This window comes from Takifugu rubripes, chromosome 21, assembly GCF_901000725.2.
Source record: "Takifugu rubripes chromosome 21, fTakRub1.2, whole genome shotgun sequence".
Taxonomy (NCBI): Eukaryota; Metazoa; Chordata; class Actinopteri; order Tetraodontiformes; family Tetraodontidae; genus Takifugu; species Takifugu rubripes.
This window is the reverse complement of record NC_042305.1, coordinates 19,452,079-19,464,019: the sequence shown is the minus strand read 5'-3', so window position 1 is coordinate 19,464,019 and position 11,941 is coordinate 19,452,079. Positions and strand designations below refer to the sequence as shown.

At 49.3% G+C, this 11,941-nt stretch overlaps 1 protein-coding gene across 1 annotated transcript; it reads left to right on the top strand.

Moving 5' to 3' along the window:
- The first annotated feature begins 2,737 nt into the window (after positions 1–2,737).
- LOC115247541 (protein NLRC3-like) lies at positions 2,738–10,562 on the top strand. The gene is made up of 4 exons (XM_029829567.1): positions 2,738–3,100; positions 4,143–4,440; positions 7,518–9,355; positions 10,554–10,562. Exons 2-4 carry the CDS (start codon positions 4,167–4,169, stop codon positions 10,560–10,562), a joined length of 2,121 nt encoding a protein of 706 aa, XP_029685427.1. The 5' UTR covers positions 2,738–3,100; positions 4,143–4,166.
- The last annotated feature ends 1,379 nt before the right edge of the window (positions 10,563–11,941 follow it).

The window sequence follows — 11,941 nt, the reverse complement described above, 5'->3', positions numbered from 1 at the left end:
GCATCTTCAGAGTCGCCCTCGACTTAAAAATAATCTCATGGTGAATCACAATACAAGAGGAAACAGCATCTGCATGTTGTCAAGAGGACATTTCTGATATTCCAATATTTCTGTTTTTAACTGTCGCGCTGATCACGGCCATGCTGGGGGGGGGGTTGAAGGTCTAGAACAGCACCGGACTCGTGACTAAAGACGACACAAAAGCAGTCCGGGATTTTTGACCACAATTCCAATGAAGCAGGAATCAGAAATAAACTGGATCACAGTGGGATTGTGGAGCACGTCTGAGATGTTCAGCCATCGTAGCTCTGGTGCAGTAAAGATGAAGTATTCTACATATACGGCTGAATATATAGTTAGAACTAAATGCATCAGTGAGGCCTTCCTTCCTCTCACAGCATCATTAACAGCTTCACAGGCTGAAACAGGCCATTGATATTTAGACTATTGATCAACGGCTGCTCCTGTTAGGAGAATCAATAGAAGAATCAGGTCGTGCCCCCACAATAGAACATGGCTGCACGAGTGTGAACTGTAGCGCACGGCTGTGCCGCTCCGCCCCCATGGTGACGGCGTCCACGGTCTGCAGCCTCCACCCGTCTCAACGCTGTGCCGCTCCTCCCCCATGGTGACGGCGTCCGCGGTCTGCAGCCTCCGCCCGTCTCAACGCTGTGCCGCTCCGCCCCCACGGCGAGGGCGTCCACGGTCTGCAGCCTCCGCCCGTCTCAACGCTGTGCCGCTCCGCCCCCACGGTGACGGCGTCCACGGCCTGCGGCCTCCACCCGTCTCAACGCTGTGCCGCTCCGCCCCCACGGCGAGGGCGTCCACGGTCTGCAGCCTCCACCCGTCTCAACGCTGTGCCGCTCCGCCCCCATGGTGAGGGCACGCCGTCCCATCTAGAGCGGAGCGTGAACATCTGTGATGGGTTAGGGTTAGGGTTAGGGTTAGGAGGACACCACTGTGTCCTCCACAGCCTTGACGGGGCTGAAGAACAGGTGACCCGACAGCATGGATCCGCTACACCTGCCTCAGGTAACCGTCTTGGTGGCGTCGCTCTAGAACGGAACCGTTTCATTCAGGGTGGCGCCAACGGCGATATGAAGCTGTTCAAACTGTCGACGGCAGAGCGGAGTGTGTTTGGGTCATGGTGGTGGAATTTTACTGCTGCTGAGTGTTTGAGTGGTGTGTGTGTGTGAGTGTGTGTGTGTGAGTTAGTGTGTAAATGTGAGTGGTGTGTGTGTGAGTGTGTGTGAGTGGTGTGTGTGTGAGTGTGAGTTAGTGTGTGAATGTGAGTGGTGTGTGTGTGTGTGTGTGTGTGAGTGTGTGTGTGTGTGTGTGTCTGTGTGTGTGTGTGTGTGAGTGTGTGTGTGTGTCTGTGTGTGTGTGTGTGAGTGTGTGTGTGTGTGTGTGTGTGTGTGTGTGTGTGAGTGTGTGTGTGTGTGTGTGTGTGGTGTGTGAGTGTGTGTGTGGTGTGTGTGTGTGTGTGTGTGTGTGTGAGTGTGTGTATGAGTGGTGTGTGTGTGTGTGAGTGTATGAGTGGTGTGTGTGAGTGTGTGTGTGTGTGTGTGGTGTGTGTGGTGTGTGTGAGTGTGTGAGTGTATGAGTGGTGTGTGTGTGAGTGTGAGTGTGTGTATGAGTGGTGTGTGTGTGTGAGAGTGTATGAGTGGTGTGTGTGTGTGTGAGTGTGTGTGGTGTGTGTGTTTGTGTGTGTGTGTGTGGTGTGTGTGTGTGTGAGTGTGAGTGGTGTGTGTGTGAGTGTGAGTGGTGTGTGTGTGAGTGTGTGTGAGTGGTGTGTGTGTGAGTGTGAGTGGTGTGTTTGTGTGTGTGTGTGTGTGTGAGTGAGTGGTGTGTGTGTGTGTGAGTGTGTGTGGTGTGTGTGTGAGTGTGAGTGGTGTGTGTGTGAGTGAGTGTGAGTGTTGTGTGTGTGAGTGTGAGTTAGTGTGTGAATGTGAGTGGTGTGTGTGTGTGTGTGAGTGGTGTGTGTGTGTGTGTGTGTGTGTGTGTGAGTGGTGTGTGTGAGTGGTGTGTGTGTGTGTGAGTGGTGTGTGTGAGTGGTGTGTGTGTGTGTGTGTGTGAATGTGAGTGGTGTGTGAGTGTGTGAATGTGAGTGGTGTGTGTGTGTGTGTGTGTGAGTGGTGTGTGTGTCTGTGTGTGTGTGTGTGTGTGTGTGAGTGTGTGTGTGTGTGTGTGTGTGTTAGCTGTCCTCAGTCTGCGCTCCACTGTGGTGTTGATGGAAGCTGAGACGCAGGAGTCCGACCGGTGGGACGTCCCAGAGCTGCAGGACGCTGGTGTCCCCTGGTCAGGTATCACTTGTAACCTGCACAGGTGTTTTCAGGGATCCGACTACGGAATCGTAACAACGTGCATTTCCAGCATTTCCAAAACTTTCCAGGGTGACCCACAATTCTTCTTAATAAAGAAGAATTTATGCCCCAAAACAAAGGACGTAATCATCACTTTCTTTTACAGGAACTTTCCTCCCTTTCATACTCAATAGTTGTAATCTGAGAACAGAACCCCATAATAATCCAGCTGAAGGACCACCGTGAACCTATTAATAATCAGCTATTCCAGGACTATTCCTTAAATCTCAAGATCTGGAATTGTGCCCCTGTTTCACTGCTGACGCTAAATCTTTGATCCAGGAAAGAGAATTTAAAACCAGATGATCTTTCTTCTTCAACCTTTGCTGGTTCTGCTCAGCTTTGGACCCTCTGGGTAAAGTGTTGCGGGTGTCCCGCTCGGCGGGGAAGCTGCTCCTGCTGCTCGCCTTCCTCTACGTCTTCATCTGCTCCCTCGACGTCCTCACCTCTGCTTTCCAGCTCATCGGAGGTAACCGCGGTTCTCCCGAGCGTCTGGGGTCTCACGGGGACGCTCTGTAGGCCTGGACCATCCAGCGCAGGTGCTGCTGCCTCAGGAGGCTCCACCTGAACCACCTTTGGTTGAACACATCCAGGTAAAGCAGCAGGGAACATCTTCCAGGACAGCTGGGTCCTGTCCAACCCAGTGGCCGGACTGGTGATGGGCATCCTGGTCACGCTGCTGGTCCAGAGCTCGTCCACCTCCTCCTCCATCGTCGTCAGCATGGTCTCCTCTGGACGTGAGTATGACCCCCCCCACCCCCCCACACACACACAGGTGATGTCAGTGAGTAAGAATGTGCTCTGGCAGTACTGACGGTGGAGCTGGCCATCCCCGTCATCATGGGCACCACCATGGGCACCGCCGTCACCAACACGCTGAATGAACAACAAAACATTTGTATTTTTCCATCAAAGGAGGATATCAAGGTTTTAGTTTAGTTTTAGTTAAGAAAAGTTGTTAGTTGCTTTGGCCAGTTGAACTAACGGTTTATTGGCAGTGGTGCAGCAACACTTCATCTTTGTGGGTCTCCAATCAACCAACGTTCATGTTTTTAGACTGTTAACCCTGGGACTGGTTAACCCTGGGGCTGGTTAACCCTGGGACTGGTTAACCCTGGGGCTAGTTAACCCTGGGACTGGTTAACCCTGGGGCTGGTTAACCCTAGGACTGGTTAACCCTGGGGCTAGTTAACATTGGGGCTGGTTAACCCTGGGACTGGTTAACCCTGGGGCTGGTTAACCCTGGGTTGACACTGTTTAACACTGGTTCAACCCTGGGGCTAGTTAACCCCAGGACTAGTTAAACCGGGGGCTACTTAACCCTAGGACTGGTTAACCGCGGGACTAGTTAGCCCCGGTTAACCTTAGTACACAGAGTGATGCAATGTTAGCCAAGGAACCAATGAATTCTGCTTTATTAAACTTTCTTTCTTCCTCCCTCCCTCCCTCTCCCTTCCTCCCTCCTTCCCTTCCTCCCCCCTCTCTCTCCCTCCCTCCCTCCCTCCCTCTCCCTCCCTCTCTCCCTCTCTCCCTCCCTCCCTTCCTCTCCCTCTCTCCCTCCCTCCCTCCCTCTCTCCCTCCCTTCCTCTCCCTTCCTCCCTCCCTCCCTCCCTCTCTCCCTCCTTTCATGTCCCGTTACTGACAACCAACTTTGGACCATCGTAAATGACTCATTCAACCTTTAAACCATCTCCTGTACGATGGTGTTTGGTGACGGAGGCTCTGAAGAGAAGGTGCGAAGTTCACTCCTGAAATGTTCCTTCACTCACTTGATTGCAGGTCTACTGCCAGCAGGACGCTACAATGGCCCAAGAGATCCTACTGAATGTTCTGGATGATTTAACTGAGAAAGAATTCAGTAAATTCAAATTTTACCTGAAAGATCCTGGAGTCATGGGAGGCTTCAACCCGATTAAAAACTACCAACTAGAGACCAGAGAGAGGACGGTCGTTGTGGATTTGATGGTGAAGGCTTACAAAGATCAAGGAGCCCTGGAAGTCACCAAGAAGATTTTAGAGAAGATACCTCGGAACGACATTCTGCAAAATCTTTCAGCTGTCAGTTCAGATCCAGAAGGTCAGTTTCTGTTCTAAAGCCTTTAATACAGGAGAGGTTAAAGGTTAAACTGTTTCTCTAGTTCGTTATCAGTGTTGCTGAGAATAAAGTGCTGAACGGAGAACAGAAAGCTCAAAACACGTCGGGTAAAACATCTTTACACTAAAATGTTTCAGAGAATTCCAGAGTTGTTTAATGATGATATATTCATAAAGCACTTTAAAAACAATCATTACAATTATAAAGCAGCTCAGATAAAATAAGTATAAAAGAACACGGAAGAAAAACGACACAAACAATAAAAGCAGGATCAAAGTGCATTTTGAGATGGCTTTTAAAGATGTGGAGTAAAGGGGGCTGTCTAACGTCCGATGGCAGATGGCTTCATGATTTAGGAGCAGCACTCCAGGTGGTTCTGCTGAGATTCTGGTGCCTCCGGGAGCCGATCAGCCGCCCTGAGGCCCAAAATCACCAGATTGCTGCATCAGAGGACTTTACAGGCAGCACAGGTGTGACCTCCTCCGTCCTCAGGCCCTCAAACCAGGTCAGGAAAAACCTGGAGAAACCTGGAGGAGATCCACAGCTGAGGGATCCGTCTCCCTGGGACGGGCAGACGTGCAGCAGAGGCCACGTGCACAGAGCACATCAGCATTAACAGTAATATAGCAGGTCCAGGTGCATCTTCAGACGTCCTCATCAGAGATGTGGCCCACCTTCATCCTCCGGGTCCTGATGCAGCGAATCCAGGATCAGCAAGACCAGAGAAAACCAAGACCGGCAATATGTGCATTTATGTAGGAGAATATGGGAACGGGCAGGAGAGGACAGACGGGCCATGCTGTAATAAAGGCATGGATAGAGGTGTAATAAAGGCATGGATAGAGGTGTTATAAAGGCACGGATAGAGGTGTAATAAAGGCATGGATAGAGGTGTGATAAAGGCATGGATAGAGGTGTAATAAAGGCATGGATAGAGGTGTAATAAAGGCATGGATAGAGGTGTAATAAAGGCATGGATAGAGGTGTAATAAAGGCATGGATAGAGGTGTAATAAAGGCATGGATAGAGGTGTAATAAAGGCATGGATGGAGGTGTTATAAAGGCACGGATAGAGGTGTAATAAAGGCACGGATAGAGGTGTAATAAAGGCATGGATAGAGGTGTAATAAAGGCATGGATAGAGGTGTAATAAAGGCATGGATAGAGGTGTAATAAAGGCATGGATAGAGGTGTAATAAAGGCATGGATGGAGGTGTAATACAGGCATGGATAGAGGTGTAATAAAGGCATGGATAGAGGTGTAATAAAGGCATGGATAGAGGTGTAATAAAGGCAAGGATAGAGGTGTAATAAAGGCATGGATAGAGGTGTAATAAAGGCATGGATGGAGGTGTAATAAAGGCATGGATAGAGGTGTTATAAAGGCATGGATAGAGGTGTAATACAGGCATGGATAGAGGTGTAATAAAGGCATGGATGGAGGTGTAATAAAGGCATGGATAGAGGTGTAATAAAGGCATGGATAGAGGTGTAAAAAAGGCATGGATAGAGGTGTAATAAAGGCATGGATGGAGGTGTAATAAAGGCATGGATAGAGGTGTTATAAAGGCATGGATAGAGGTGTAATACAGGCATGGATAGAGGTGTAATAAAGGCATGGATGGAGGTGTAATAAAGGCATGGATAGAGGTGTAATAAAGGCATGGATAGAGGTGTAAAAAAGGCATGGATAGAGGTGTAATACAGGCATGGATAGAGGTGTAATAAAGGCATGGATAGAGGTGTAAAAAAGGCATGGATGGAGGTGTAATAAAGGCATGGATATGGCTGTAATAAAGGCATGGATAGAGGTGTAATACAGGCATGGATAGAGGTGTGATGAAGGCATGGATAGAGGTGTGATAAAGGCATGGATAGAGGTGTAATAAAGGCATGGATAGAGTTGTAATAAAGGCATGGATAGAGCTGTGATAAAGGCATGGATGGAGGTGTAATAAAGGCATGGATAGAGGTGTTATAAAGGCATGGATAGAGGTGTAATAAAGGCATGATAGAGGTGTAATAAAGGCATGATAGAGGTGTAATAAAGGCATGGATGGAGGTGTTATAAAGGCACGGATAGAGGTGTAATAAAGGCACGGATAGAGGTGTAATAAAGGCATGGATAGAGGTGTAATAAAGGCATGGATAGAGGTGTAAAAAAGGCATGATAGAGGTGTAATAAAGGCATGATAGAGGTGTTATAAAGGCATGGATAGAGGTGTAATAAAGGCATGATAGAGGTGTAATAAAGGCATGATAGAGGTGTAATAAAGGCATGGATAGAGGTGTAAAAAAGGCATGGATAGAGGTGTAATAAAGGCATGGATAGAGGTGTAATAAAGGCATGGATAGAGGTGTAATAAAGGCATGGATAGAGGTGTAATAAAGGCATGGATAGAGGTGTAATAAAGGCATGGATAGAGGTGTGATAAAGGCATGGATGAGAGCTTCAAAGTGCTGCCGTGAGATGTTTTCACCGCCTGCAGCCAAGCACCATCATAACCACTAACGTCATTAAAATGTCATAAATTTAGAGTTAACTGTTACCAAGACACACAGGAAGTGGTCTGACTGAGGAGGCATGCTTAGGGTTAGGGTTAACCCATCCTTCCAGATGAAGCTGCACCGCCTTTTCTTGGAATGGAGGTTTGTCTCCTATCAAGTTCAGAACTCATGATCAACCCTTCGGACCTGCTGAGACCCGCCACCACTTTCATTGTTTTTCCTGATCTGGAATCAGTGAAACTTGATCCAGTCTGAAACTTTGAGCGTCAGATCTCAACAGCAGCATCAACAGCAAATTGCTGCAGCGTCAGTCTGAAAGAATTCCAGTCGTACCTGCTTTAAAAGCTCTTCTGAGTTCTTTACTTAAGTTTTTGGGATTGTTTTACTCCAGTGATGCTGTTCTTGTCTTTTTGAAATGTGAAGCCCAACTGGACCTGAGAAGAAGATAAACTGTAAAACATCAGCTCAAAGCACTCTGGAATAAATATATAATATATTCATATCTGCTGGATATATCGACTAACACATGTGCATGTATATTTTGCTTTAAGGTCCCACATGTGAACACGTCCCCATCGGCTCTTATCAATCAAAGCTTCAGTCAAACCTGAGGAGCAGGTTTATGTGTGTGCAGGAAGGCTGTGATGAGAAGGTAGACGAGCAACGGCTGGACGACGTCTACACACAGCTGTACGTCACCACCGGTGGCGACATACACATCAATGCTCAGCACGAGGTCACTCAGATTGACATGGTTGGGAACCCTTCAGACACAGAACAACCCATTAGTCCCAGTGACCTGTTTACACCTCCAGCTGGGAAATATAAACCCATAAGAACTGTTCTGACCAACGGAAATGCAGGAGTTGGCAAAACCTTTCTAATCCGCAAGTTTGTGTTGGACTGGGCAGAACAACGAGCCAATCAAGACGTGCATCTCATATTGCCGTTCGCCTTTCGCCACCTGAACCTGTTGAGGGGGACACGCCTATCCTTGGCTGAACTCACTCATAAGTGCATCCAAGAGCCCAGGGCCATTCAAATAGAGGCTCTTAACAGCATCTTTACAGCTCTGCAGTCATCAGGAGACGCCAATTTTGACAACTGTAAATTCAAGCTTCTGTTTATCTTGGATGGGCTGGATGAGAGCCGACTAGAAATGGACACCAGAACCAATGAATTCCAGGAGGCGGATATAGATGTGAAGGCACCGTGCTCGGTGGAGGTCCTGCTCACAAACCTCATTAACAGAAGTCTTCTCCCCTCCGCTCGACTCTGGATAACCACGAGGCCCGCGGCAGCCAATCAGATCCATCCGGATTTTGTGGACATGAGGACAGAGGTGCGAGGGTTTACTGACGTGCAGAAGGAAGAGTACTTTAGGAGGAAGTTCAAGGAGGAGGAGCAGGCGTGCAGGATCATCTCTCACATCAAGGCATCTCGAAGCCTCCATATCATGTGTCACATCCCAATCTTCTGCTGGGTCACTGCAAAGGTTTTTGAAGATGTGTTGAAGATGCGAGAAGAGCTGCCCAAGACTCTCACAGCGATGTACATCTACTTCCTGGTTGTTCAGTTCTCACCGAAAAACAAGAGAGGAGACGGGAAAGGTCCACAATGGAGTCCAGAGAGCTGTGAGATGATTCCAATTCTGGCAAAGCTGGCATTTGAACAACTGCAGAAAGGCAATGTGATCTTCTACGAGTCCGATCTAAGAGACTGTGGCATCACCGTCAGGTCGGCTGATGCCTACTCAGGAGTGTTCACGCAGATGTTCAGAAGGCAGCAAGGACTGTTCAAGGAGGAGGTGTTCTGCTTTGTCCATCTGAGTGTTCAGGAGTTTCTCGCTGCTCTTCATGCACATTTGACATTCACCAAGTTTGGCACCAACATACTGTCAGAAAAACCAACCTTATTACGTTATTTACTCTCTAAACTGCCCAACTCCAAAATCAAACAGGCTGATTTTTACCAGTGTGCGGTGGACAAGGCCTTGCAAAATGAAAAAGGACACCTGGACCTGTTCCTGCGGTTCCTTTTGGGTCTTTCTCTGCCGACCAATCAGGCTCTTCTACGAGGTCTAATTAACAGTGAAGGCAGCTCAGAGCCCAATCAGGAAATCATTGGCTACATCAAGGAGAAGATTGGAGAGAATCTGTCCTCAGAGAGAATCATCAACCTGTTCCACTGTCTGAACGAGCTGAACGATAGTTCACTGGTCCAGGAGGTTCAACAGAACCTCAGATCCAGAAGATTGACAACAGAAAGTCTCTCCCCTGCTCAGTGGTCAGCTCTTGGCTTCATATTACTGTCCTCAGGACAAGACCTGGAGATGTTTGACCTGAAGAAATACTCTGCTTCAGAGTGGGTTCTTCTGAGGCTGCTGCCAGTGGTCACAGCCTGCAGAAAAGCCATGTAAGTGTTCTGCAGGTGTTCTGCAGGTGTCTGCAGGTGTCTGCATGTGTCTGCAGGTGTCTGCAGGTGTTTTGCAGGTGTCTGCAGGTGTTCTGCAGGTGTCTGCAGGTGTTCTGCAGGTGTTCTGCAGGTGTCTGCAGGTGTTCTGCAGGTGTCTGCAGGTGTTCTGCAAGTGTCTGCAGGTGTTCTGCAGGTGTCTGCAGGTGTCTGCATGTGTCTGCATGTGTCTGCAGGTGTCTGCAGGTGTCTGCAGGTGTCTGCAGGTGTTCTGCAGGTGTCTGCAGGTGTTCTGCAGGTGTCTGCAGGTGTCTGCAGGTGTCTGCAGGTGTTCTGCAAGTGTCTGCAGGTGTTCTGCAGGTGTCTGCAGGTGTTCTGCAGGTGTCTGCAGGTGTTCTGCAGGTGTTCTGCAGGGTGTCTGCAGGTGTCTGCAGGTGTTCTGCAGGTGTTTGCAGGTGTTCTGCAGGTGTCTGCAGGTGTTCTGCAGGTGTTCTGCAGGTGTCTGCAAGTGTCTGCAGGTGTTCTGCAGGTGTTTGCAGGTGTTCTGCAGGTGTCTGCAGGTGTTCTGCAGGTGTTCTGCAGGTGTCTGCAGGTGTCTGCAGGTGTTCTGCAGGTGTTCTGCAGGTGTCTGCAGGTGTTCTGCAGGTGTCTGCAGGTGTCTGCAGGTGTCTGCAGGTGTTCTGCAGGTGTCTGCAGGTGTCTGCAGGTGTCTGCAGGTGTCTGCAGGTGTTCTGCAGGTGTCTGCAGGGTGTCTGCAGGTGTTCTGCAGGTGTCTGCAGGTGTTCTGCAGGTGTCTGCAGGTGTTCTGCAGGTGTCTGCAGGTGTCTGCAGGTGTTCTGCAGGTGTCTGCAGGTGTTCTGCAGGTGTCTGCAGGTGTCTGCAGGTGTCTACAGGTGTCTGCAGGTGTCTGCAGGTGTTCTGCAGGTGTCTGCAGGTGTCTGCAGGTGTCTGCAGGTGTCTGCAGGTGTCTGCAGGTGTCTGCAGGTGTTCAGCAACACGCATCACATCTGGCAGCGTTTAGGCAGTCGCAGTAGTTACTCCAAGAACTGATTTCATTCCGTATCATTGCACCTTCCGTCCTCATAAAGGTCAACTAAAGAAATAAGCCTGCGTCCCTGATTGTGCAGGAGAGAACCAGAAGGATTTCCTGCTTTCTTCTTCTTTTCTTTTATCAGGTTGAGTGACTGCAATCTGAGGGAGAGGAGTTGTGAAGCTCTGTCCCCCGTCCTCAGCGCCTCCTCCTCTAGTCTGCTAGAGCTGGACCTGAGTGACAATGACCTGAGGGATTCAGGGCTGAACAAGCTCTCTGTTGGTCTGAAGAGTCCAAACTGCCGGCTGGAGATCCTCAGGTTAGTGCTCCTTATCAGCATCATCAGTTTTTCTAAATGGCAGCTTGAAATGTTGGTTATCTTCCAAAAAGAGGAAATATCTTTACCAACAATGCCGACCAGCCGACCACTGTTCACTCCCACAGCTTTTAAAATGACTTAGTCTGGTTCTGGTTCCTGTGCTTCGCTCCCCAGTCAGGTCCAGGCCCCGACACACGACCCAGAACTTTGCATAAATGAGCTGTTAATTAGTGAGAAATGTCTGTGTGTGTGTGTGTGTGTGTGTGTGTTTGTGTGGTGGATGTGTGTGTGTGTGTTCCACTGTCTGAACGAGCTGAACGATAGTTCACTGGTCCAGGAGGTTCAACAGAACCTCAGATCTGGAAGATTAACAACAGAAAGTCTCTCCCCTGCTCAGTGGTCAGCTCTTGGCTTCATGTTACTGTCCTCAGGACAAGACCTGGAGATGTTTGACCTGAAGAAATACTCTGCTTCAGAGTGGGTTCTTCTGAGGCTGCTGCCAGTGGTCACAGCCTGCAGAAAAGCCCTGTAAGTGTTCTGCAGGTGTTCTGCAGGTGTCTGCAGGTGTCTGCAGTTGTTCTGCAGGTGACCTGTAAATGTTCTGCAGGTGTCTGCAGGTGTCTGCAGGTGTCTGCAGTTGTTCTGCAGGTGACCTGTAAATGTTCTGCAGGTGTCTGCAGGTGTTCTGCACGTGTTCTGCAGGTGTTCTGCAGGTGACCTGTAAATGTTCTGCAGGTGTCTGCAGGTGTCTGCAGGTGTCTGCAGGTGTTCTGCAGGTGTCTGCAGGTGTCTGCAGGTGTCTGCAGGTGTCTGCAGGTGTCTGCAGGTGTCTGCAGGTGTCTGCAGGTGTTCTGCAGGTGTCTGCAGGTGACCTGTAAATGTTCTGCAGGTGCCTGCAGGTGTTCTGCAGGTGTCTGCAGGTGTTCTGCAGGTGACCTGTAAATGTTCTGCAGGTGTCTGCAGGTGTTCTGCAGGTGTCTGCAGTTGTTCTGCAGGTGACCTGTAAATGTTCTGCAGGTGTCTGCAGGTGTTCTGCACGTGTTCTGCAGGTGTTCTGCAGGTGACCTGTAAATGTTCTGCAGGTGTCTGCAGGTGTCTGCAGGTGTTCTGCAGATGTCTGCAGATGTTCTGCAGGTGTCTGCAGGTGTCTGCAGGTGTTCTGCAGGTGTCAGCAGGTGTCTGCAGGTGTCTGCAGGTGTCTGCAGGTGTCTGCA

Excerpts from the sequence above, each read along its gene's own strand:
- LOC115247541 (XM_029829567.1), top strand. The coding sequence starts at position 4,167 with ATGGCCCAAGAGATCCTACTGAATGTTCTGGATGATTTAACTGAGAAA. Across the intron at positions 4,441-7,517 it reads TGTCAGTTCAGATCCAGAAG|GTCCCACATGTGAACACGTC; the intron begins GTCAGTTTCTGT and ends TTTTGCTTTAAG.